We start from the raw sequence: 26745 nt of genomic DNA on the forward strand, positions 1-26745 counted from the left end.
GCCAGGCTGAATCATTGGAGGATTAGTGTTTTATTAAACCTGATCGTCAGGCTGAATCATTGGAGGATTAGTGTTTTATTAACCCTCATCGCCAGGCTGAATCATTGGAGGATTAGTGTTTTATTAAACCTGATCGTCAGGCTGAATCATTGGAGGATTAGTGTTTTATTAACCCTCATCGCCAGGCTGAATCATTGGAGGATTTGTCAGGCTACAGCAGGAGTACGGGGATGAGACAGGCAATAAGGCTGCCAATGAGAGAGTTCTGTAACAGCTGGGGAAAATGTCAAGTTTGATAAAACACATTTTCTTTGATCTCGTAAAAGATTCTTGAAAAGCAGGAAGTGTAAACCCCCTGCTGTTCCATGCCCAGGGTAACTCCTTCATATGTATGTGGCGTCTTCATATGTATGTGTTTGTATTTATGCTTAGTCAGAAATATGAATAGTATTTATTTAACCCTCCGAGCAGTTGCCCCTCTGTCCAGTGGGGTCATGGAGAGGGGTTGCCAGGGTTAGAGAGCCACGGAGGCGGACAATGAGGCGGACTAAGACAAGTGAAGTGGGGTCCGCGTCCCGCGCTAGAGCCGCCACCGCGGACAGACGCCCACCCAGACCCTCCCCTATAGGTCAAGGTTTTGCGGCCGGAGTCCGCACCTTTGGGGGGGGGGGGGGGGGGGGTACTGTCACGTTCTGACCTTTATTTCCTTTGTTGTGTATTTATTTAGTATGGTCAGGGCGTGAGTTGGGTGGGCAGTCTATGTTTGTTTTTCTATGATATGGGTATTTCTATGTTTCGGCCTAGTATGGTTCTCAATCAGACGCAGGTGTCATTAGTTGTCTCTGATTGAGAATCATACTTAGGTAGCCTGGGTTGCACTGTTTGTTTGTGGGTGATTGTCTATGTTGATGGCTTGTTTCAGCGCAGCTCACATTAGCTTCACGGTTGTTATTCTGTTTACTGGTTTTGTATAGTTTTCAGTGTTCAGTACTTTCTTTATTAAAGATTTACCATGGACACTTACCACGCCGCATATTGGTCCTCTGATCCTTTTCGCCTCTCCTCTTCAGATGAAGAGGAGGACGACCGTGACACCATGAGACATATTTGACTTCATCACTGGAAAAGGTAAACGTTTTTTATTATCTTGGAATAGCTCAACTGGCTGCCTTTCCAGTAGCAAGAAGCAGGATCATTGAGATTGTCATGTGACGATTAGCATTCGCAAACGCTGCATATGAATCGGGTTAATTTGCATGACCAATGGGAGACGCTGGGAAGTATGATGATGTTTGCGCTTTATGTGAAGAAGAGGAGGATCAAATTTGATTGGCCCAACAGGTTGTCTCTTTATTGTACTTTATATTTTTTATTTATCACTTGGTGTCAGGCAGTGGTTAACTGGTGCTGTGAATCAGGCGCAGGAGAGCAGAAATGAGTGTACAAGGTATTTAATTCCACGACAGCGCCAGTATACAGACAATACTCAAAGTGCGGAGAAATACCGGTCACTCGAAAATAACGGGCGTAAATACATAACCCGGCAAACATAACCAGCCGACAAGTACCGCCATGAACAATCAATAAACACACACACTAACATGTGGGAAACAGAGGGTTAAATAATGAACATGTAATTCGGGAACAGAAACCAGGTGTGTAGAAAACAAAGAGAAAACAAATTAAAAGTGGATCGGCAATGGCTAAAAGCCCGGTGACGTCGACTGCCGAACGCCGCCCGAACAAGGGGAGGGACCAACTTCGGCGGAAGTCGTGACACTTGGTGTGTCATTACTGTGAGGATGTTGTAAAACATCATTATTTATTTTTTATTTTTAATACATTTGTAAAAAAATCTAAACTGTTTTTGCTTTGTCATTATGGGGTATTGTGTGTAGATTGAGGGAAACTATTTTAGAATAAGGCTGTAACGTAACAAAATATGGAAAAAGTCAAGGGATCGAAATAGTTTCAAATGCACTGTATCTAGGCAGAGGTCTATTTCCACTGTATATAGGCAGAGGTCTATTTCCACAGACTTAAATTAATGGTACGATCTGTCTCTTTCATTGTTTTGTTCTTACAGCTTCAGTTTCCAACGGGGAACCACGAGAGACATACAGCATTACTATTGGAAATAAAGGTCCTTCATGACACTCTTTGGCTTCATTGGCAGGTTTGAATCATCCAGATAATGTCAGGATCATCCATGTACACCTAGCTGCATCCTGGGCTCTGAGCTACAGACATGCTTTACTTAATGTGCAACTATCCCATGATGTCATGCTTGTCACACACACACACACACACACACACACACACACACACACACACACACACACACACACACACACACCCACACACCCACCCACTACAATGGATCAATAAACTAGAAGAGAACCCAAGAGAGCAGACATCTGACTTAAAATACAACCACCTTACTGCGAATAGTGCTATGTGATAAAGCAATGTGATGTAACCACTATTATGCAAGGACCAATGAGAGCTCAGCGTTCATCCATGGTTAACCTCTCCATATGTCTTAGTTCTCCTCTTACAGTCCATGTGCACTTGTGAGCATGGCCTAAACCAGGGGTGTCAAACTCAAATACCCAGTGGGCCAAAATGTAAAACCTGAACAAAGTCACGGGCCAACATTGAACAAATTAACCTTTTAATATGGACCCAAACAAGTTTTGCTTTAACATTGAATATGGAACAAGCATCGCTTATTACCATACAATATATAATTTAATAGTGGAGACATGCAAAATCGAATTTCAAATGAAAAAACACATCAATGGCATTCATTTATAAATAAATTTATAAATAAAATTTAAATAAAAATTGTATGCCTCTTTTCTGTTTGCAGCCTTCTGATTTAAATACCAAAATAAACTTTTTCCACTGGCTAATAATTTTACAAATAAAATGATAATAAATCAATCAACCATTCAAGCCCATGCCTTGTAGCAAGAAAAAGTGCATAAAGAACAGGTTAATTATTGCACACTGGTCTAATCTGATGTGCCCAAGCCAGATACCTGGCATCTCTTCTTGGATGCTAGTTCATCAATGTCTGGGCTCAAGCTCTGAGCTGAAGAAATCCTCAGTATCGAGCGAAGATGTTCATCAGTCAGACGTCTCCTGTGAGTTGTTTTGGTCATCTTCATCGAGGAGAAAAGTTGCTCGCATAGATAAGTGCTGCCGAACATGGAGAGCATCTGAGCAGCTTGGGTGCGGAGCTGAGGCATTGTGTCAGGGATGAACCGTGGAAACTGTGCGGCGCCCACAGCATCATACTTTGACTTCAGCGTGTCGTTGCACTGGAGTTCAATCAGCTCCATTTGGATGTTGGTTGGTGCATTTTCCACATCAACTGCGAAGGGATTACTAAGCAGTTCAAACTTGCATTTCTGGGCATCGAAGTCGGCAAATCGGCGGCTAAACTCAGCGGCGAGAACACTGAGTTTTTCAGCAAACTGTGCGCATGGGAACACGGCGGTAGAGATCTGCGCTTTTATGGATTGGCAGCAGGGAAAATGGCAAGGGTTTCCTTGCAGCATCTGATTCTCCCACAGGCACAGTTTAGTTTTGAAGGCCCTCACTGCAGCGTACATGTCTGTGATGATGCGCCCCCGCCCCTGAAGCTGCAGGTTCAGCGCATCGAGATGGCTCGAGATGTCACAGAGAAAGGCCAGCTCACACAGGAACTTTTGCTCCCGGAGCTCTGCTGTATCCTTCCCTTTGGTTTCCAGGAATTGACATATTTCCTCACGCAGCTCGAAACATCTGTTCAGTACTTTTCCTCTGCTTAGCCATCTCACCTCTGTGTGATACGACAGGTCTGCGTATTCCGAACCACACTCCTCCAGAAAAGATTTAAACTGGCGGTGATTTAGACCTTTGGCTCTTATAAAGTTAACTACCTGTGTTACTGTGGTCATAACATGTTCCATCTTTAGGGCTTTGGCACACAGTGCTTCCTGATGTATGATGCAGTGGTAAACAGTTAGCTCACCTGCACAGTTCTCTTCCCGCATCTTCTCCCGAACCATGCCCACCAGTCCACTCTTTTTACCGCACATCGCTGGCGCACCATCTGTCGTTAATCCAACGAGTTTATCCCACGGCAGCTTTATTTCAGTTACACATTTGGAAACCTCCTCAAAGATTTCCTTTCCTGTGGTTGTGCCATGCATTGATTTGAATCCTAATAGCTCCTCCGTAACACACAGATTTGAGTCCACTCCACGGATGAAGACTGACAGCTGAGCAGTATCAGATGCGTCGCAGCTCTCATCCACAGCGAGGGAGAACGCAACAAAATCTTTTCCCTTTTCCATCAGCTGGTCATACAGATTGGTGGCAAGATCACATGTGCGATCAGCTACTGTGTTCCTGCTCAGGCTCACGTTTGAAAATGCTTGTTTTTTCTCTGGGCATACGAGGTCACAAACCATCATGCACTTTTTCATGAACTCTCCCTCATTAAAGGGCCGGGCTGATTTTGCGATCTCTGCTGCCACTATATAACTAGCCTTTACAGCAGCCTCGCTTTGTGATGTGGCTTTTTTAAACATATTCTGTTGTGAAACCAAACTTCTTTTCATCTCCTCTACTTTCTGGCTCCTTTGAGTCATGTCCAGGTCCTTGTATTTGTCATGGTGTTTCGTTTCATAGTGTCGTCTAATGTTGTACTCCTTACTTACAGCCACGTTGACTCCACAAACAAGACAAACAGGTTTGTCTTTTACATATGTAAACAGATATTCTGCCTCCCACTTGTCCAGATAGCTCCTGTTTTCTGCCTTTCTTTTCGCCATTTTTGGGAAGGGTTAGCTCGCTGACAGTTGTAGCGTCTATGTTGCTATGACTACTGTCACAGAGGAGAGAGCGTTTCTGGGTCCTGTCCTGATTGGCGCGCGAAAACAGCAGAGCATTATGGGATTTGTAGTATTAGTGGTGAATGCGCTGTATAATGCCGGCGGGCCAGTTCTAGTAGTAATTTGGTATTGTCTCGCGGGCCAAATATAATTACCCCGCGGGCCAAATTTGGCCCACGGGCCAGAGTTTGACACCCATGGCCTAAACCCAGTATCTCTGCAAGGAGGCGTATGCTCAGCCTTAGCCGTGCTCTCCAGTTGATTTCTATGTTCAAGGTGGGAATAGAAATGTAAGCTCAGTTCCTTATTGTGTCAGTCACCCAATATGTGACTTCAACACATGACGTTTACCTTTCACTACAAGAGATGGATGAACAGTGAGGATAAAGCCACAGTTCTTCTAATGTACAGTATGTTGAGTCTGGTGCTACTATGGACTTCAGTAGTGTTAAACCCTGTTTCTGACACAATACAGCAATGCTAGCAGTGACATGAATGTGATAAAATAGGCCCCTTTTGCAGTCTCATAGCGGACACAGATAATCCCTCCACTGTATGGGTGGCAGGTAGCCTAGCGGTTAAGAGCGTTGGGCCAGTAAACGAAAGGTTCCTGGTTTGAACCCCTAGTTGATTAGTTGAAAAATGTGCCTGTGCCCTTGAACAACCCTAATTGTTCCTGTAAATCACTCTGGATAATAGCGTTTGCTAAATGACTCAAATGTAAAATGTATATAACAACCCTGTCAGTGGCTCTCATAGTGTTCAGAGAAATGGAAGGTGTTCTCTCTCATCTTGGTTCTCCTCCTCACAGTTTCCTCAGAATCCAGTGTCTCTCAGCAGGAGGTAAAGGCGGTCTCAATCTCAGCAGCCAGAGAGCTGGAGGCCAATGGAGAGCTACTCCACATCTGACCTGCTGGTCACATGCCCACTGGAGCTTCTCTCCCAGCACATAACAACACTCACAGCTATCTCATGACTGGAATGGAGCAGGGACTTAGACTGGGGACATAACACATGATGGGTATGGGGTCCATTTGAATTCAGTCACTTTTTGTCAACACCCCTTTTGATTTGAACAAAACCTTCCATACTTGCCCATTGTAGAAATGCTCAGTGCCATTTTAGTACATTATCAGCCAAAACATGACACCCACTCTGTTTCAAGAGCATGTTGTCTCAACCGATGGCAGGCACAACCCAAAAACCTCAGATGACGTAAAATAGGCTCTAAGCTACAACATATGGGAATATGAAAAAAAGAGTTTACACGTTTTTAGATCATTTGCGTTTAAAAAAAATCTGAATTGACATATACAGTATGTCTCATCGTGTGGTGGGGTATGCAAAATGGGTCAACTTTGACCACCACGATGCCCCCATGAGCTGCAGTACAGTGTACCACACAAGCTGTAAACCGAAAGAGCTGCCTGAGTCCATGCCAGATTCAGAACCATGGACAGCGACACCACACTCAGGACACTGTACCAGACAAACTGAAAGAGCTGCCTGAATCCATGCCAGATTCAGCACCACTGACAGGGACACCACACTCAGGACAGTGTACCAGACAAGCTGAAAGAGCTGCCTGAATCCATGCCAGATTCAGCACCATGGACAGCGACACCACACTCAGCCTGTTTGGTGACTCCAGACTCTGTCTCCTACATTACCAGCGGTGGAGACGGGAAGTGCCCTGAGGCACTGGTCCAGAAACAGCTTTGTTAATCAAGCTAATGAAGGTTGAGGATAGGCCATTGAAAACAAAGGCAGGTCCTGGATCAGATCTTGTGGGTAAGTTGACATCACTGCATGCCACTACTGTTCGAACATCACTTGTTGCATGAACACCAGACCTTGGTTCAAATTCATGTGTATTTGTTTATTTAAATACACACAACTCAGTGCAATGTGAAATCATAAAGAAGTACCTTTAATGTCCCTTTAAGGTCTGTGGGAAACCCTGCAGCCATACTTTATGAACATAATAGGCTTCTTTAATGATCTCTCACCACTAGTAATTGAATACCCATAAAACACAAAGCAGCCGGACTGTGTTAAAACATTTATAACTTGCTCTGTGAGAATGCTTGTTTTACAAAGCAAAATTATACTTGGTTCATCAACCTCTCCTAAACTACTTTAATATTTGATAAGCTGGAACATTGTGTTACTGTTACTGCTCACTATAGCCCCCATAGAGATCAGGTAAGCGATGACCCGTGTGTGGCTGCAACGTAGCTACATAAGAGAGTGGCTTTCATTGCATTTTCAAAGCTAGTCTGTTTGAGCGATTGTTGAAGCCTGCTTTTGACTTCTTTTTGTGAAGTGTTTTGGATTGCTCTGGACATTATATGATTTAATTGTTTAGATGGAACTCACAGAAATAAAATGGTACCTGATCACCTGTAAAGCAAATACTGTTAGATGCTCGCTTGACAGCTCTATGGATTCATCAAGTTGACTGTCAGCAAATATAAGTCAAAGTAGCTTAAAACAGAGAATATAAAGATATATAGAAAAGGTAAGGCCAGTCCAGGGGAGTTTACATTCGTAGCTACATTTGTTTCCTATTTGGCCATGTTGATGTTTCTAGCTATCGGTAAACAGGCCCTGTTATAAATTCAGACCCTCAATTTTGATTGTATATTTTCAATCACAAGATTGCTCAACAAACTTCAGAGGGAAAATTGATTTTCAAGCGCAAGATGAAGTATGGCCTTGTCTCTGGGTGACTTTTTCAAATGAATGAACTTGACATTGCATTCAGTGTTATTGCAAACATACACTCACTATTTGAGAAAAGGAAACTGGAAAACTACTGATATTGCTCTGTGGCCATATTGTAGTGAAGGACACCTTCTTAGATGATTTTATATTCTGTTAGGGGGCTTCATTCATAACACATTAATAAGCATAACATATAAATTCATAGCTAATTAATACATATTTAAAGACTACTAATGTACACAGATTGCAGTATAGTCTTGGTATGCTCTAGCAATATGGTTTTCAGTTAATCTTATAACTGTATTGTCTTGTTTTGCACACTTTGTACAAAATAATAAAATGCAGTACTACAGGATATTTCTTAATAACGTAGCTCTTTATTAGCTAGCTATAACTGGCATGTTCACTTATTGCCAACCAGGATCAAACTGCCCATGACCTAACCATTTGGGTGGTCTTAACCAATCATAGCACAGTATGATATGGCAGTAAAATGCATCCAATTACAATTCAGTATGTTTACATATATGAATATTACATATATAATCAAATGAAACTGCTATTTTGAAAGCCACAATCGACCTACTGCAGGCTACTGGTCCCACATTCTTTCCAGATGTCAGTCAGTGTTTACCCGCGCCATAGAGCAGAAAGATAGAGGCATTCAAGAGGGTAATGCTGCTCGAGAGCACTGTAGGCCTATAGTGCTTACTAGACATCCTTATAAGGTAACCTAAGGCTTTTCACCAATTGCTAAATACAACCGTGTGTGTTTAATCAGATGATGAGATAAATTATGGAAGAATCTCAAATCATAGACTCACAGTCACAGTTTGCATGACAATGTTTGTAACATCCATGAAGGTAAGACATTTTTGGAACCCCTCGTTTTTTTAGGAGAGCAGAGGAAAAGTGGAATTTGCGTCTTTTGCACATAATTTCCCTCCTCATCTTACATTACCATGTCTGTCCGGTCTAACATCTGTCAGTGGCAGACTGGCACATCTACCTGTAGGAACGTCCTCAGGGGTGTCTTCATTTAAAAAAAATGTTTTACTGCGTGCCCAATAAATGCTCCACAGAGCCTAATATCTCGGGCAAAATGTTGTAGGTTTAAAGAGCAACAACTAAAGATATGGTCAACGTTGCAGTCGTCTGGGGAGATGTAAACATAATTGGAAGCACAGGCTCGATTACTACACAATTTATTCCGAGCCTGGCAGAAACCATCTCTGTGAAAGGGAAAGGTGAGATCGCAGGGAAGTGGAGGGAATATTTTTTTGTGAATGCATCGATCCGATTGTAAAACTGTGATGTGTGTTTTCAATAGGCTAACTGGACTAATAAAAATACATGTTAAATGACATAACATTAGGTTGTGACAATATGATGACTGTATTTTTAAAAGGGATATTTATATATGTAATGTTAACACAATATGGATTCCATATCATACAGTCATGTTGCAAATTCCTGACACTTCCAAATGTAATTTAGCATCAGAATGCATAGCATTAGGCTGGCCATTACGCATTAGGCTATTCTACTTTTAAATACAACTTGTATTTTTCATCCAAGAAAAAATATATCATTGATACACAAATTCTATGTATCGTGAACATATTCTGGTGAGCAGAGAATTGAACAACTGCAACTTTAAGATACAGCACACCTCCCCTCCGCCAGCTGAAACAATGGTCTTTACCGACTCTTCTTCTCGCATCAGGAATTTGTAACATTCCATATTTTTACCAATGGGTATATCTGGAGAACCAAATGTCACCACGGAACAGGGCAATTTCAAGTTTTTGAAAATGCCAGCGGTTTATGCCTCCGCACATTTCATCGGAGCTTTCTTGTCGCTGCGTTTTGCCATTGGAGCTTCATCCTAGGACTGGATTGGCCGCTAATGGTCCCAGCTGTGCGATTTCGTTAGCTCGCGGAGACCGCAGTTGTCATTGATCCATTGAAGGAGCCTACATACAGTAACGTTAGCCTAAAGGAAAAAAACGTAAGTATGAAAACTGTTATGGGCGAATAGAATGTCATTGATTGTTTTACCAATTGTCTGTCGAGATAATGATTGCACCCCACGACCTGCTGTTTTGCACAGAGAGCGCGCCCAAGGTGATTTAGAAATAGGCAACCTCTCACCCTCAACTTCGTTAATGATGTGAAAGATGTTGGAGTAGCCTACTAAATATAAACGGACGTGCCCATAGCCTACATTTTGCGTTAGTATGTAACCAATGCCTATAGTATAGTGGAGAGCTACAGAAAATCCGGACACTGTCAGAGTGTAGCGAAAGAGATAGTTAAAGGGGGCGGGATGGAGATGCATGCATGATGTAATGCACTTAAAAATGGCCTAGGATTCTCCCCAATTATCATTAAAGAGCATGGTTAAAACAATGTTACTGTGCAAAAATGAGATTAGCTCACTATTCCGCGCATGTCATGTGTTTCTGAGGAATAGAACACTGAGAGGGCTGTCATGAGTAGAATATGTGCCCCTCCTCTATATTAGCAGTGAATACTATTCACATCTGAGGAATGAGTGAAGATTGAGCATTCAGGCTCCTTCTGCTACACACACACACACACACACACACACACACACACACACTAATAGATGGATGAATACCTAATTAAATCACATATATGCCCTTGCCTCAGTAATTATAACACATTAACATCTCATTCAATTATGCCAATTCTATCGTCATGCTCTTTGTCACTGCGATGTCAATGTAGAAAATGACAGGTGAAACCACATGTACAAGCCATACCATTATTACATATGCTCTGCTCATGTTGTCTGATGCTCCTTTGGGTGCCCGTCCTGCTGGATCCATGTGCACGTCTAACATAGACCAGTGATTATAGTAAGATAATCATGTCACCTTAATGAGTATACAACTGAGTTGATTTCCCTCTAATGTACCTCCTTCATGCAAATACACTGTGCCTAATATGTCTGGTGAGAGAACAGCGCTTATTGCTACATGGGATCATGCAGAGGGCGACCGGTAGTAACAGGCAGAGAGAAAGAGCGGCCTTTATGTCTATAAAATTATAATTTCATTTAATTTATGGCCCAATTTGCATAATTGCCAGACGCCAAAGTAAAGGTAGCATAAAATGCCCAGCTTTGCCATTGAAACGATGTCAGACTGACCCAGGCGACCGGCTGCAAATCAGATCTGGCCTTCATTGTCTTTTTGGCCCAGTTCTATCTGTGTTCTTATTCATCTCCATCGATTGATTGTTTGCATGACCTTGCTGTAGGGGGTTGGGGTATAGGTGAGGCCGTGCTCAGGCAACGCTGGTTTACATACACACACATACACGTACATACACATGTAAACCCTCCTCTGCCCATTCTCTCCTGCTCCTTAATGACAGCGTGCTGGGTGAAACTCTACACTCAACCCCCCTTCTCATCCCCATCCCAGTCGGCAGCCCATTCACTAGTTGTGAGAGTCAGTGGGGTGGGGGGGAGACGTGAGGCTTTACTCAATGAATCAGCCACTCACAGGTCCTTTGCCCTACATTTGTGTCTACGTTGGGTTATATTACACCCACAGTGTAGTGAGCTCAGTGGCATGGTCAGATGAAATTGATTTCATGTCAGGAAACCAGGCACTCCTTCCTTGCCTTGTGAATTTCTGACTCATTAAACATATGGAGAGGTCCTAGACTTGCAGTGGATTGAGTATTGTTTAAATGTAAGGGATCTTCCATCATCAACCATGCTAATGTTCTGTGAACCTGCTTCTCAAGAGACTAGGGTTCTGTTGCAGTGATTGCGTTGGAAGGGGTTGAATAGCTGTCTTTTTGGCAGCCAACAGCATTGTTGTCTGAAGTGTATTTGCGGGTATAGGCTGTCATATGAATGGGAATTCTCTATCTTCTCCCTCATTCACAAAACTGCTGTGTCATCTGTTTCCACCTGTCCAAGTGCTACAGGTGCCAAAGTGAGAATGAGTGAGTGTGACTTAATAGTTTTCCGATACACTTAAGATCACCAAAGCATTCCACTGCTGCACATTAGGCCTAGGCACATGCCAAGAAATCAAACATGGACATTATTTAAAAGTAGATTTGCCTTTAGTCAGCACCAATGTACCCTCTAAGCTGCGCACACTACCTCCAGGACTGCTGCGCAGAATAAATGCCTGACCGTGGAGAGACACAAGAGATTGAACTTCACTGAGTTTGCCCCATATACATCAACGTTTTTTCTGTGGTCGAATCAACATTATAAACTGGGTGGTTCGAGCCCTGAATGCTGATTGGCTGACAGCCCTGGTATATCAGACCGTATAACACGGGTATGACAAAACATTTAGTTTTACTGCTCTATTTACATTGGTAGCCAGTTTTATAATAGTAATAAGGCACCTCAGGTGTTTGTGATATATTGGCAATATACCACAGCTTAGGACTGTGTCCAGGCACTCTGTGTTGCGTCGTACATAAGAACAGCCCTTAGCTGTGGTATATTGGCCATATACCACACCTCCTCGGGCCTTATTACTTAATTTACTGCATCTAGTGCTAGAGGCATCACTACAGATCCTGATTCGATTCCAGGCTGTATCACAACTGGCTGTGATTGCGAGTCCCATAGGGCAGCGCACAATTGGCCCCATTTGGCCGGGTAGTCGTTGGCAATAAGAATGTGTTCTTAACTGACTTGCCTAGTTAATTAAAGGTTAAATAAAAAACGAAATAAATGGGCAGTGTTGTATTTTGACAGGCTTGAATATGTAAATAAGCCAATAGGCAGAGGGAGAACTACATTATCTAATTATCTGTATGGGAATAATAATACATTTTATTTTGTAAAGTGGTTTCTTGCATCATACAACACAATGCAATTTACAGGCCCATGGTGTTACAGACTAAGTAAAGCAAATGTTAATTAATTTCAAGACCTTCTTAAAGTAAAAACGTTTTTTTAAAGTCCCATGCAATGTAGGCCTGCATTGAACACCACATATAGGCTTCTGTAGGCTATATCATAGAAATCAAAAGCTATTTCCATGTGAAAATGTTACTGGATTTGCTCCATTAGTTTTGTTGGTAGACCTACATTATGCTCAAATAGCCACAATAGCCTTTTGGCTAATGTCTAAAACAGTATGGATACAGCATCAGTGTTCACTGTAAACGCACGCTGAAAGTTTCACAAAATTCTCATAACGTTGGAGTTTTAGAATACCTCAAATTTGCTCAGTGGCCTAAACAATTGGAGGGAACATTTGTACACAATTCCACATAAAATACATAAAATATACTATACAGAGGAAAGGTACAAGCTCATCAAATACACAACAGCCTTTCTGATGCATTTCAGTCACTTCAAACCAGACTTCCTTCAGATTGAAATACTGTGAAAAGTACTGCCAGACTGATTTGTAATAGACGGTCATAGCCTCAGTTAAAAAAGTAAACATTGGATTACAGTACATAACTTCTTCTTCTACAAATGCTTTGATATCAAAATGCGGTCACATCAAAATGGGAACCCCTGGTCGAGTGCATGTTGTGCTGATGTAAGTCTTGGCGTTGTTCCTCACACAACCGCTCTCCACCTCCTTGTCATTCACATGGTGAAGAATGGAAACAATTGATCTTGACTCAGCTAATATTTCACACCGTAGAAATGTGTTTCAGTTTTACTAGGTGTCTAGTTGAATGTGACTCATCAACATGTGTTTTTCTTTAGCATGCCCTCTATAACGTAGGTACAGAGGACTGTTTGGTACACAGGAAATTACTGACACAGTTAAATTATTGACATGTTTAAAAATAAAAAACTTGATATGTTATAACCTGTTAATAAGACCTACCTGTATGTCATTTCTGATGAGTGTCAGAACCAAATCGTTCAAATTAGAGCATTCTAATATTACTGATAATAAGGCCATAGTGTGTCTCTGATGGGATTTCACCCTGATGTATAGGCTTCATTTGATTTCTTTCATCCCTCTCTACACATCTTCCCATGTTCCTGGGTGTTGAGAACAGTGCTGAATAGCCACGCTTGGCTGTATCACTCTGAACCAGGTCCTTGTGTTGCTGTTGTGGAGCTCCTTATCTAACATCTACACATTGAATTGTCCCCATTAATTAGATTAAAGTCAGGCCATTCAGGAAGTTAGAGGGAACTTGCTGATTTGTGGAGTGGTTAGTGTAGGAGCATTGGGTCGAACATTTGTAAGTGCCTCGGTCCCAGTTCCAATGTGGATGTTTAGCCACCTGCTGTGCTGTAATATTTCTCAAGACTTTTAATTTGTGAAGATTTTCTATGTGCTTTCTGACCTATGTGCTTTCTGACCTCCATAGTCAGTAAATATTCAATGAAATATCTAAGATAATTCCTTCGAAGATGCATGATGGCAATTCATATACAGTACAGTGATACTCCCAATGACGGTTCCAATCTTACACTTTCATAAAGAGAATGTAGAATCCTACAGTTGTCACCACAAGGGTTCAAAAAGGCTTTGACTGTATTGGGTGTGAGGCGCCCATAGAGATAGATAGAGGACTCCTCTTTATATCTGGAGGCATTATAGCGTCTGTGACAGCATGGGCTGTGACGTTGAGGCTACAACCCATAGGAATCCACACCCAGTTGGCTACTTTGACCTCTTTAAAATGGTGAAAGCCCTCAATGGCGCTACCCATGTTTTAACTGACTTTTGTTCACTTGAGGCCTCTATCATTTTCCGTGGATGCACCACAGAAGGTGTCAGTCTGCCCCCTATACACCACTCTAGAGGGATGCAGTGGGGTTGGATGGAATCGGTAGTGGTGGGGGTTGTAAGACGGGGGGGATGGGATGGGGGGGGGCTCTGCACTGATTGGGAAGGTAACCCAGCCCTCCAATTCCTCTGAATAATTCATTAATTGGCATATGGCACAGGGAGCAGGACCCATTGATCCTGCCAGTGCACGTTCCTCCCACCTCCCCGCTGCCTCTGTGGTGCAGAATGTGTTCTATTGAGCGTCTCATCCCCTCTCTCTGATTTGATATCATTCCATTTCATCCTTGTCCTTGCGTTTTAGTGGTTTTATGGGGTAGTTAGAAATGGGCGCTGAAGCGGTCGCGCTGGTCTTATTTTCTTTGATAAACTTTCTATCGACTTAACCTGCCTCGTTTTCTGTACTGCATTTATGGACTCCACATCCATTTGTTCTGGTTTGTCTCGTTATTGCGTGTGGTTATTCTGACATAAAGGTCAAAATAAAGGATTGAATTGAGTTGTTTTTTATTGACGAGATGTTGATAACAGCCTCATATCTGGCCCATGATAGTGTAATATACAGATATGGTCAGACTAGGTTGTAGGCCTCTGTGAGAGTATCACTATGCTACACACAGCAGTACACACATTTCTGTCTGTTTCATGTGACTATACCCCTTAGACGGTGACATGAAAGTTGTTAGCTCTGTCCTGGGTGTATCTTAAACCACTGCATCACGCTCACACTACGGTGCATGGCAATAAGAAGCAGTCCACTACAAACACTGTCAGAGACACTAAACAATGTTCACTGTGTGTTCTATGTTCGTTTAAGAAGCCATGGGGTTCATAAGCCAACACACACTAACTCAAACCTCTCTCCCTGCCCCCCTGCCCGCCCGCCTGCCCCCCTGCCCCCCTGCTCACCTGCCCCCCCCCCCCTCCCGCCGCCTGCCTCCCTGCCCCCCTGCTCACCTGCCCCCCCCCTCCTTCCCGCCCGCCTGCCTCCCTGCCCCCCTGCTCACCTGCCCCCCTCCCTCCCGCCTGCCACTGTACTTGGTAGAATTCACAGCTTATATAGGCGTGCTGCTGCGTAGCGACAACATACAGTGACATCCTGGCGTTATGGGAGAAAATCGTTTGCCCAAGTAGCCAACCGAAATCTACTTTAACGTAGTTGTAGAAATGGGAAAATCCATTGGTGGAATTTTTGTGTTTTCTTTAAGGATGAGATGGGGACTGATCGCCTGCTTCTGTGTTGCTGAGACACTAAGTTGAATAAGCTGTAACCAAGTCTAATTGGTGTCATTAAATTATGAGTTATTATTGTGTGATAACAGTGTGCGACACTCAATTGTTTCTTCTCTTCCTGTTTAAAGACATGAACCCTATGAGCATCTGTAGTTAGGTCCTCCGCTATACACAACCTGTGTTTGGAACAGTAGGGCTTTACTATACAGCTGGACCGCATGATCATCACTGACTCCAGCTCTCTAGTCTAGTCTGGTCTCTCAGGTTTAAATGGTAACGGATGGTGTCTGAACGGGAGGCGGTGGGAGGCTGGCTGTGTGCCGGGGCCTGCGCTGAGACCCCAGACTCCTGCTAGGAGAGGCTGCTGAGAGGCAGACTTGCCATTATATAGGCTACCCATCGATGGCGAGGGGACTGACCATAGGTCTGTCTATCGGTCTGTGTCTCTGTGACATCACATTTGTAGTGTCTGTGATTCACGTCTCTGGTGAAGTGATGGAATGTTGGACAAGAGGACAGTGTGAATGCGGGTTTAAGATACTGTATGTAGGGTTGTTCCATGCGTGCATTAATGTGGTGAGTAATGGGGATGGTTAAAGAGCTGCGTTGTCATAGGTCAACATCTGCTTCTGTGAAGTTGTGGACACAGCTGACAAGGTACAGACTGGTGGAGGTGGAAGGCAAAGATCAGCCAAAACCTCCTAGGAATGCTATAGCTTCAGATATTCACAATAGTATAGATCTGCTGCATTATGCAACCAGACACAGGCTGGCCCATAAAATAGTATGAGTGTTAAAACTAGGGCCAGCCTCCCAAGACGTTGACACAGCCTTGAAACACTGGAGAGATGTGGCTGTCTGCCTGTCTGTCTGTCTGTCTGTCTGTCTGTCTGTCCTTTCTCTCTCTCTCTCTCTCTCTCTCTCTCTCTCTCTCTCTCTCTCTCTCTCTCTCTCTCTCTCTCTCTCTCTCTCTCATACACACACACGTTCTTGCCAAGAGAATCTCCCTGCCCTAAGCAGGAGGTCACTGAGTCCCAGAGGTCTCTAAGCCGTCTGGCCCCCTACAGTGGAGACCCTGTCCTCTGTCATCCCTCGCGTCATGTCTCTGGTGTCTTTGAGTCTGAGGGAAGGTGACACCAATCAAGGCTTTGTAAACACAGGAAACACAGGGTTCATGCTGTCTCTGGATGAGATGGAGGCTCACAGTGCTGCAGCTCTGAAAGTGTAGGACTACATCATCTCTATTTCTGGTCGAGATCTTTGTATTTTTTATGACTGAAACACAGAATGAATCACCTAATCATCACTTAAAACATCAGTTTTATGTACAGGTTTATGACTTGATCATTAGACTGTTGTAAGATCCAAGATGTTTTCCTGGAACAACATCACAATAAAACTCCCTAGCCCTACCTCACATAGAACAACCACTGAGCATCACCCTCTGACCTGGCTAACCTTTGACCCCTTCCCCCCACCCAGGGTGAGATGATGTGCGAGGTGATGCCCACCATCAGCGAGGACACGGCGCTGAGCCAGCGGGGCTCCCAGAGCAGTACCTCGGACCCAGACTCCCACTTTGAGCAGCTGATGGTCAACATGCTGGATGAGAGAGACCGCCTGTTGGACACTCTGAGGGAGACCCAGGAGAGCCTGGGGATGTCCCAGCAGCACCTGGAGGACGTTATCTACGACCGGGACTCACTGCAGCGCCAGCTCAGCTCCGCCCTGCCACAGGTAACATACCGTTCCACCCAGGAGCCTCTTCCTTCTTAATGTATGTTAAGCATACAGTAACATGAAGGTCCTTCATGGCTATTGGAGATGACAGTGGTTGTGTGTACAATATCCATACTGTATGGTCCAATTCTATTCTGAGGTAAAACGCATAGAAATTGATAGAACACAACTGTGCACATTTTCTTACCTCCGCTCTGCCACAGGTATTGTACAGCATAGGAGTCAATTCCTTCCATGTGTGTTGAGCACTATGTTCTGGACCATGTGATACAGCTAGGTTACAACTAGGAGTTGGGTGGTCCATCAAGGTTATTCCTTCCACTTCAGAGATGAGAAGGGTTGAATATTCATTGCACATACCATACAGTATGGTCCAATTTTTATATTTAAGCAATAAAGACTGAGGGGGTGTGGTACATGGCCAATATACCACGGCTAAGGGCTGTTCTTAGGATCTCTTGCAATAGTCATGTCATTGAAAGTGAGCTGCTACACAATATTAGTTTCAAGGGCGGCAGGTATCCAAGCTGCTAAGAGCGATGGGCCAGTAACTGAAAGGTCGCTGGTTCGAATTCCCAAGCTGACTAGGTGAAAAATCTGTCTGTGCCCTTGAGCAAGGCACTTAATTAATTGCTCCTGTAAGTCGCTCTGGATAAGAGCGTCTGCTAAAGAACTATAATGTAAATGTATTCATCCATAGTCGTCCCATGGCAGTGAAATGGAAAGGAATGCGCTGACATTTTGGGTCTAGTGTGTTCATTGGTTGTTCGTTTGCCAGCGACATGGGCAAATAAGGGCTTGCCTAATAATTCCTATTAAAGTAGAGATTATCTCGCTGGCAGAAAGTGTGTCAATAATTGTAGTCACAAGTTCCCCCTGCTTCTCTTGAGGTTTCACTGGAAGAAAAGAAGACTTTGTTCACAGGCGGTGCTGGCCGATACCGACTGTAAATCCACATGGTTTTAGAGACAAACAAAGCACACAGACTGTATTGGCTGTGATTTCATCACCAGGCAAACACTAATTTAAAAGGGGTTGTCGGGTCTTATAATACCATAATAATCTGGTCTTACCTCTGGAACATTTTAAATGTATTTTCTTAGAATTGATATAACCTAGATATGAACCATTAACCTTTATAGGTGACCCGGTCATAGGGTTACAGGCCAGGTCATAGGGTTACAGGCCAGTTCATAGGGTTACAGACCAGGTCATAGGGTTACAGACCAGTTCATAGGGTTACAGGCCAGGTCATAGGGTTACAGGCCAGTTCATAGGGTTACAGACCAGGTCATAGGGTTACAGATCAGTTAATAGGGTTACAGACCAGGTCATAGGGTTACAGACCAGGTCATAGGGTTACAGACCAGTTCATAGGGTTACAGACCAGTTCATAGGGTTACAGACCAGGTCATAGGGTTACAGATCAGTTAATAGGGTTACAGACCAGGTCATAGGGTTACAGACCAGTTCATAGGGTTACAGACCAGTTCATAGGGTTACAGACCAGTTCATAGGGTTACAGACCAGTTCATAGGGTTACAGACCAGTTCATAGGGTTACAGACCAGGTCATAGGGTTACAGACCAGTTCATAGGGTTACAGGCCAGTTCATAGGGTTACAGGCAAGGTCATAGGGTTACAGACCAGGTCATAGGGTTACAGACCAGGTCATAGGGTTACAGACCAGGTCATAGGGTTACAGACCAGTTCATAGGGTTACAGGCCAGGTCATAGGGTTACAGGCCAGGTCATAGGGTTACAGGCCAGGTCATAGGGTTACAGACCAGTTCATAGGGTTACAGACCAGGTCATAGGGTTACATACCAGTTCATAGGGTTATAGACCCGGTCATAGGGTTACATACCAGTTCATAGGGTTATAGACCCGGTCATAGTGTTACAGGCCAGGTCATAGGGTTACAGACCCGGTCATAGGGTTACAGACCAGGTCATAGGGTTACAGACCCGGTCATAGGGTTACAGGCCAGGTCATAGGGTTACAGACCCGGTCATAGGGTTACAGACCCGGTCATAGGGTTACAGGCCAGGTCATAGCGTTACAGGCCAGGTCATAGGGTTACAGACCCGGCCATAGGGTTACAGGCCAGGTCATAGGGTTACAGGCCAGGTCATAGGGTTACAGGCCAGGTCATAGGGTTACAGGCCAGGTCATAGGGTTACATGCCAGGTCATAGGGTTACAGGCCAGTTCATAGGGTTACAGACCAGTTCATAGGGTTACAGGCCAGTTCATAGGGTTACAGACCAGGTCATAGGGTTACAGACCAGGTCATAGGGTTACAGGCCAGGTCATAGGGTTACAGGCCAGGTCATAGGGTTACAGGCCAGGTCATAGGGTTACAGACCAGTTCATAGGGTTACAGGCCAGGCCATAGGGTTACAGACCAGGGCATAGGGTTACAGAACCGGCCATAGGGTTACACAGTAGATGTATGTTCAGTATATCCCCTGTGAGTCTGTGGCTTCTATGTTCCATCTTTAGCCTCAGTCACTGTACAGTCATGGCCAAAAGTTTTGAGAATGACACAAATATAAATTTTCACAAAGTCTGCTGCCTCAGTTTGTATGATGGCAATTTGGATATACTCCAGAATGTTATGAAAAGTGACCAGATGAATTGCAATTAATTGCAAAGTCCCTCTTTGCCATGCAAAGACATTTCGACTGCATTTCAGTCCTGCCACAAAAGGACCAGCTGACATCATGTCAGTGATTCTCTAATTAACAGTGTGTGAGTGTTGACGAGGAAAAGGCTGGAGATCACTCTGTCATGCTGATTGAGTTCGAATAACAGACTGTAAGCTTCAAAAGGAGGGTGGTGCTTGGAATCATTGTTCTTCCTCTGTCATCAGTGGTTACCTGCAAGGAAACACGTGCCGTCATCATAGCTTTGCACAAAAATGGCTTCACAGTAAGATTGCACTTAAGTCAACCATTTATCGGATCATAAAGAACTTCAAGGAGAGCGATTCGATTGTTATGAAGAAGGCTTCAGGGCGCCCAAGAAAGTCCAGCAAGCGCCAGGACCATCTCCTAAAGTTGATTCAGCTGCGGGATCGTGGCACCACCAGTACAGAGCTTGCTCAGGAATGGCAGCAGGCAGGTGTGAGTGTATCTGCACGCACAGTGCAAAGACTTTTGGAGGATGGCTTGGTGTCAAGAAGGGCAGCAAAGCAGACACTTCTCTCCAGGAAAAACATCAGGGACAGGCTGATATTCTGCAAAAGGTACAGGGATTGGACTGCTGTGGACTGGGGTAAAGTCATTTTCTCTGATGAATCCCCTTTCCGATTGTTTGGGATATCCGGAAAAAAGCTTATCCGGAGAAGACAAGGTGAGCACTACCATCAGTCCTGTGTCATGCCAACAGTAAAGCATCCTGAGACCATTCATGTGTGGGGTTGCTTCTCAGCCAAGGGAGTGGGCTCACTCACAATTTTGCCTAAGAACACAGCCATGAATAAAGAATGGTACCAAGACATCCTCCGAGAGCAACTTCTCCCAACCATCCAGGAACATTTTGGTGATGAACAATGCCTTTTCGAGCATGACGGAGCACCTTGCCATAAGGCAAACGTGATAACTAAGTGGCTCGGGGAACAAAACATCAATATTTTGGGTCCTTGGCCAGAACTCCCCTTAATCCCATTTTGTGGTCAATCCTCAAGAGGCGGGTGGACAAACAAAAACCCATAAATTCTGACAAACTCCAAGCATTGATTATGCAAGAATGGGCTGCCATCAATCAGGATGTGGCCCGGAAGTTGACTCTTTGCATCAACTTCATGTAATTGTCAATAAAAGCCTTTGACACGTATAAAATGCTTGTAATTATACTTCAGTATTACATAGTAACATCTGACAAAAATATCTAAAGACACTGGGGCAGCAGACTTTGTGAAAATGAATATTTGTGTCATTCTCAACTTTTGGCCACGACTGTATGTGTTGTGATTTATTCATTCATGTGACTGTGTTTGAACTCAGGGTTATTTGGATTCTTGCTCCAACTGTATATTTAGCCTTAGGGAGTCTCTCACCCTCTTCAGCTGCTATTATAACACCGGCATACCGTACAGTAGAGAGGCTGGCTGGGGGAAGTGAAAGAGGGTGATCCTGGACCAAAACACGCAGTTCCTTATGAAAGACTGAGGGTTTGTAGTGCTCTGTTTGGGAACACCGTTCAGTTGTCAGTATGCATTGCCCTGATTGATGAGAAGAAAAGTCAGGTAAATATTAAAATAGCCACAGAGCTCCACAGGACACGTTTTTACAGCTACAACCTCTACTTCAAACTCCAACTCGCTGCTTACTGCAGCAGTGGTAGTAGTATCTTTCCTGTCATGTCAGTCAATTTATGCCGCTTCGTTCCCGGATGAAAACGTCTGGGGACGGAAAATGAAATGGCGACAAAATGAAATAGCTCTGCCATTATCCCACATTTTCTGACAGACGTTTCCTCTGCTAGTAAAACACAGATAAAACTCAGATAATGATGTACGGCTTGTCACTGTCTGACAGCGATGTTGACGTACTAGTCTGTGGCGCTCCTAGGCACCATTTTAAATGAGATGTCACCAGGCAATCTGGATCCCTCCCCTGATGTTACCCCCACCATGCACAAATGCTTCCATTAATGAATGTGGTGGCAGCATTTTTATAAGCCTGTACGATATCAATATCACACTAATGCTTCATGAGGCAGTTCGTTGGACTTGGACCTCTGTAATTGTGGGGAGGTTCTTACCCAGGAGAAAGATTGGCTCCTGTTTCCCATTTTAATGGATGACTGATAAAGATTCCGTGTACAGAGAGAGAGAGTCTGTTGGACAAGGAACGGGATAACGGATTTTTACAAAACAGTGTACAAAACATTAAGAACACATGCTTTTTCCATGACATAGAATGACCAGGTTATTCCAGGTGAAAGCTATGATCCCTTACTGTTGTCACCTGTTAAATCCACTTTAATCAGTGTAGATGAAGGGGAGGAGACAGGTTAAAGGATTTTTAAGCCTTGAGACATGGATTGTTTAAGTGTGCCATTCAGTGCGTAAATGGGCAAGACAAAAGATTGAAGTGCTTTTGAACTGGGTATGGTAGTTGGTGCCAGGCACACGGGTTTCTGTCAAGAACTGCAACACTGCTGAGTTTTCCACGCTCAACAGTTTCCCATGTGTATCGAGAATGGTCCACCACTCAAAGGACATCCAGCCAACCTGACAACTGTGGAACGCTTTCGACACCTTGTAGAGTCCATGCCCCGACGAATTGAGGCTGTTCTGAGGGCAAAGGGGGTGCAACTCAATATTAGGGAGGTGTTCCTAATGTTTTGTCCACTCAGTGTATATCTGTAGTAGACTGTCATATGTTAAATCATTTTGACAGTGCTTGGTTATGTTTGTAGTATCTTTCAAAGCACTTTGAACCATTGATTTTTTTCAGTACTACAAGGCAGTGCAGGGAATTAAGTAAGCTGGCAGACATAATTATTTAGGGTAGATCTTAAAGAGGCCGAGAGATAGCTGCCGGGTGAGTGAGTTTGTGCTTGTGTGTGCATGTGCGTAGAGAGGGTGGTGAGATGAGGAGAGATGCAGAGACTTTTTTCAGAAATGGAAGTGGCCTCATTCAGTAGCTTGTGGTGGAGCCACACCGGTATCTCTCTCTCTACTAACAGAGAGGTCTGTAGCAGCAGGCTTCAGTTAGGCCCCTCCCAATCCTCCTCCCTATAGTCGTCGCCCCCCCCCCCCCCCCCTCTCTCTCTCTTTCTCTCTCTCCATTTCTATGTCAGGGTCACGGCTCCTCTGTTCCTTGTCACGTCACGTCTGGCTGATCGGAGTGACATCCTCCACGTCTTGAGGTCATATCCTATCCGCGTTGTGCATAACAATGCAACAACATCCCTCTTTCCATCCATCCCGCCGTCCGTTGTGTTGTGGTCCAGAACAGAGGTGTGTGGGGTGGGGGTGGGGGGGGGGGGGGGGGGGGCATGGAGCGGTGGCGGGCAGTGGGCAGCCATTAGCTCACTTTGTGTCGGCAGCTCATGCCCGCTTGGAACCCATGCAAGGCAGCGCCGGCTGCCAAGAAGCCATTGACTTTAACGGCATGGTTAAGCCGCCGCTGCCTTTGTACGGCAGCACGTGGCGGGCACGCTCACCCGAGACTAGTGACTAGTGAGAGAGGGAGAGGGCCTTTGGACGGCCGCTCAGCTGGTAGCACAACAAACCCAGCTGGCAGTGGGCTCAGGTCCTGCTGGAGGCTCTCTTTCTGTGGTGTCTCTGTCATGGCCGTCCAAACAACATGGACTGACTGGCTGCCCAGAGCAGAGACGGCCGTGGTTCTGTGTTCTGCTCTCTCCACACTGTCTGACTTTGACAGCACTCCTGCACCTGTAGGAGTCCTGCCTTACTCAGTATGCTAAGGTTGATCATGCCCATATGAGCTTCGGGTCATTAGTTAGTTAGCTTAGACTTCTAAAACAGACTGTAGATATTCCTCTGCTGTGCTCTTTAAAAGCAGTATTTCAACTCCCGATGCAAAAGCACATCTTCTTTTATTCATTCATCCCTGTGATATTTTTTTTCCAAACCTCTGCAACAGCGGACCACTGCTCTCTTCAAATCAAATCAAAATCACACTTTATTGGTCACATACACATGGTTAGCAGATGTTAATGCGCGTGTAGCGAAATGCTTGTGCTTCTAGTTCCGACAGTGCAGTAATATCTAACAAGTAATCTAACAAATTCACAACGACTACCTTATACACACAAATCTAAAGGGGCGAATGAGAATATGTACATATAAGTATATGGATGAGCGATGGCCGAGCAGCATAGGCAAGGTGCAATTGATGGTATAAAATAGAGTATATACATGTGATATGAGTAATGTAAGATCTGTAAACATTATTAAAGTGGCATTATTTAAAGTGACTAGTGATCCATTTACTAAAGTGGCCAGTGATTGGGTCTCAATGTAGGCAGCAGCCTCTCTGAGTTAGTGATTACTGTTTAACAGTAATCACTAACTCAGTGCTTTGAGAGAAACTTTTACACCCCCCCTAAGGGGGCCTTGAGATAGAAGCTGTTTTTCATTCTCTCGGTCCCTGCTTTGATGCACCTGTACTGACCTCGCCTTCTGGATGATAGCGGGGTGAACAGGCAGCGGCTCGGGTGGTTGTTGTCCTTGATGATCTTTTTGGCCTTCCTGCGACATCGGGTTGTGTAGGTGTCCTGAAGGGCAGGTAGTAAGTCCCCGGTGATGCGTTGTGCAGACCGCACCACCCTCTATAGAGCCGTGTGGTTGAGGGCGGTGCAGTTGCCGTACCAGGCTGTGATAAAGCCCGACAGGATGCTCTCGATTGTGCATCTGTAAAAGTTTGTCAGAGTTTTGGGTGTCAAACCAAATTTCTTCAGCCCCCTGAGGTTGAAGAGGCGTTGCGCCTTCTTCACCACACTATCTGTGTGGGTGGACCATTTCAGTTTGTCAGTGATTTGTACTCCGAGGAACTTAACTTAACACCTTCTCTACTTTTGTGCCTTTGATGTGGATAGGGGGGTGCTCCCTCTGCTGTTTCCTGAAGTCCACGATCATTTCCTTTGTTTTGTTGACATTGAGTGAGAGGTTGTTGTTGGTAATCAAGCCTACCACTGTTGTGTCATCTGCAAACTTGATGATTGAGTTGGAGGCGTGCATGGCCACGCAGTCGTGGGTGAACAGGGAGTACAGGAGGGGGCTGAGCATGCACCCTTGTGGGGCCCCAGTGTTGAGGATCAGCGGGGTGGAGAAGTTGTTTACTACCTTCACCACCTCAGAAAGTCTAGGACCCAATTGCACAGGGCGGGGTTGAGGCCCAGGGCCTCTAGCTTGATGATGAGCTTGGAGGGTACTATGGTGTTGAATGCTGAGCTGTAGTCAATGAACAGCATTCTTACATAGGTATTCCTTTTGTCCAGATGGGATAGGGCAGTGTAATGGTGCGTCGTCTGTGGACCTGTTGAGGCGGTATGCAAACTGAAGTGGGTCTAGGGTGGCCGGTAAGGTGGAGGTGATATGATCCTTGTGATATGGTGAGAGAAGTGAGTGCTACGGGGCAGTAGTCATTTAGTTCAGTTATCTTTGACTTCTTGTCTACAGGAACAATGGTAGCCATCTTGAAGCATGTGGGGACAACAGACTAGGATAGGGAGCGATTGAATATGTATGTAAACACACCAGCCAGCTGGTCTGCGCATTCTCTTAGGACGCGGCTAGGGATTCCGTCTGGGCGAGCAGCCTTGCGAGGGTTAACACGTTTAAATGTTTTACTCACGTCGGCCACGAGAGGGGGCGCAGTCCTTGTTAGAGGGCCGCGACGGTGGCACTGTATTATCCTCAAAGCGGGCAAAGAAGGTGTTTAGTTTGTCTGGAAGCGTGATGTGAGCGTGACGTGGCTGGTTTTCTGTGATTGTCTGTAGACCCTGCTACATACGTCTCGTGTCTGAGCCATTTAATTGCCACTCCACCTTGTCCCTGTACCGGCATCTTGCTTGTTTGATTACAATAACACCTTACTTGTGGGTCAGTCAGTGAGTGAGTGAGTGAGAGAGAGAGAGAGAGAGAGAGAGGTAGGGAGGCCACAGGGCCTGCAGCGTGGTGCTGGGACCATGTGACCTGCCTGTGTGTACTTTCCCCCTGAAACAGGCTTCCTCCTCTGGTGCACTCAGCTGTGTTACAGGCCCTTTGTGTGTCTCCCACTCCCTACACTGTTTAGTTACCAAAACATGGCCGCCTCGTCTAAAGGCTGCTCCGGCTGTTCATTTCTACTGCTACTGGTCCACTGGGAAAACTCAGCTCAGAACAGCTGAAGAGGGATATTAAATAACTGATTGGGTCACTACTTGATACCAACAAACACCCCATAATATCTGTCCCTCTGCCCTCCCTAAATCATGGCATGGAATGGTTCAGCAGACTTTTAGTCCTTCAAAACTGGCTACGAGACGATCGCAGCTCTGTGGGTGTAACATTTATTGACAATTTTGATACTTTCTGGAAACAAAGCTCATTTTATAAAGAGGATGGGATCCACCCAAATCATTTGTGTACCTGGATCATTTCACAGCATTATAAGGCTGTGCTTAGACAAAGACTTATCAATGACCCAAGTCCAGCTCATTTAATCCCTACCATTGTGTCGCTGAGTTGTCATAATGCTTCAGCAAATGAACATTATCCCAGGGGCGCTGGAAGACACAATGTAAGTAACCTAATGTATGTCCCTCTTACGGCCCTGAATGCCACTGCTGATCCTACAGCTATTGTATGCAGTAATCATGTGCCCATGAACCAGTTATACTGTTAGCATGGAGGCGGTGTGC

At 44.7% G+C, this 26745-nt stretch overlaps 1 protein-coding gene across 1 annotated transcript in view; it reads left to right on the forward strand.

Annotated features, from left to right (window-relative positions):
* The first annotated feature begins 9516 nt into the window (after nt 1-9516).
* The window catches only part of LOC139378523 (liprin-alpha-2-like), a 277178-nt gene continuing 259949 nt past the window's right edge, over nt 9517-26745 (forward strand). Inside the window, exons 1-2 of the mRNA XM_071120768.1 lie at nt 9517-9624; nt 17105-17359. Coding sequence (XP_070976869.1) covers nt 17111-17359 — 249 coding nt within the window. The 5' untranslated portion in view covers nt 9517-9624; nt 17105-17110. The remainder of the gene's footprint in view (nt 9625-17104; nt 17360-26745) is intronic.

The sequence above is a fragment of the Oncorhynchus clarkii genome, chromosome 21, assembly GCF_045791955.1.
Source record: "Oncorhynchus clarkii lewisi isolate Uvic-CL-2024 chromosome 21, UVic_Ocla_1.0, whole genome shotgun sequence".
Lineage (NCBI taxonomy): Eukaryota > Metazoa > Chordata > Actinopteri > Salmoniformes > Salmonidae > Oncorhynchus > Oncorhynchus clarkii.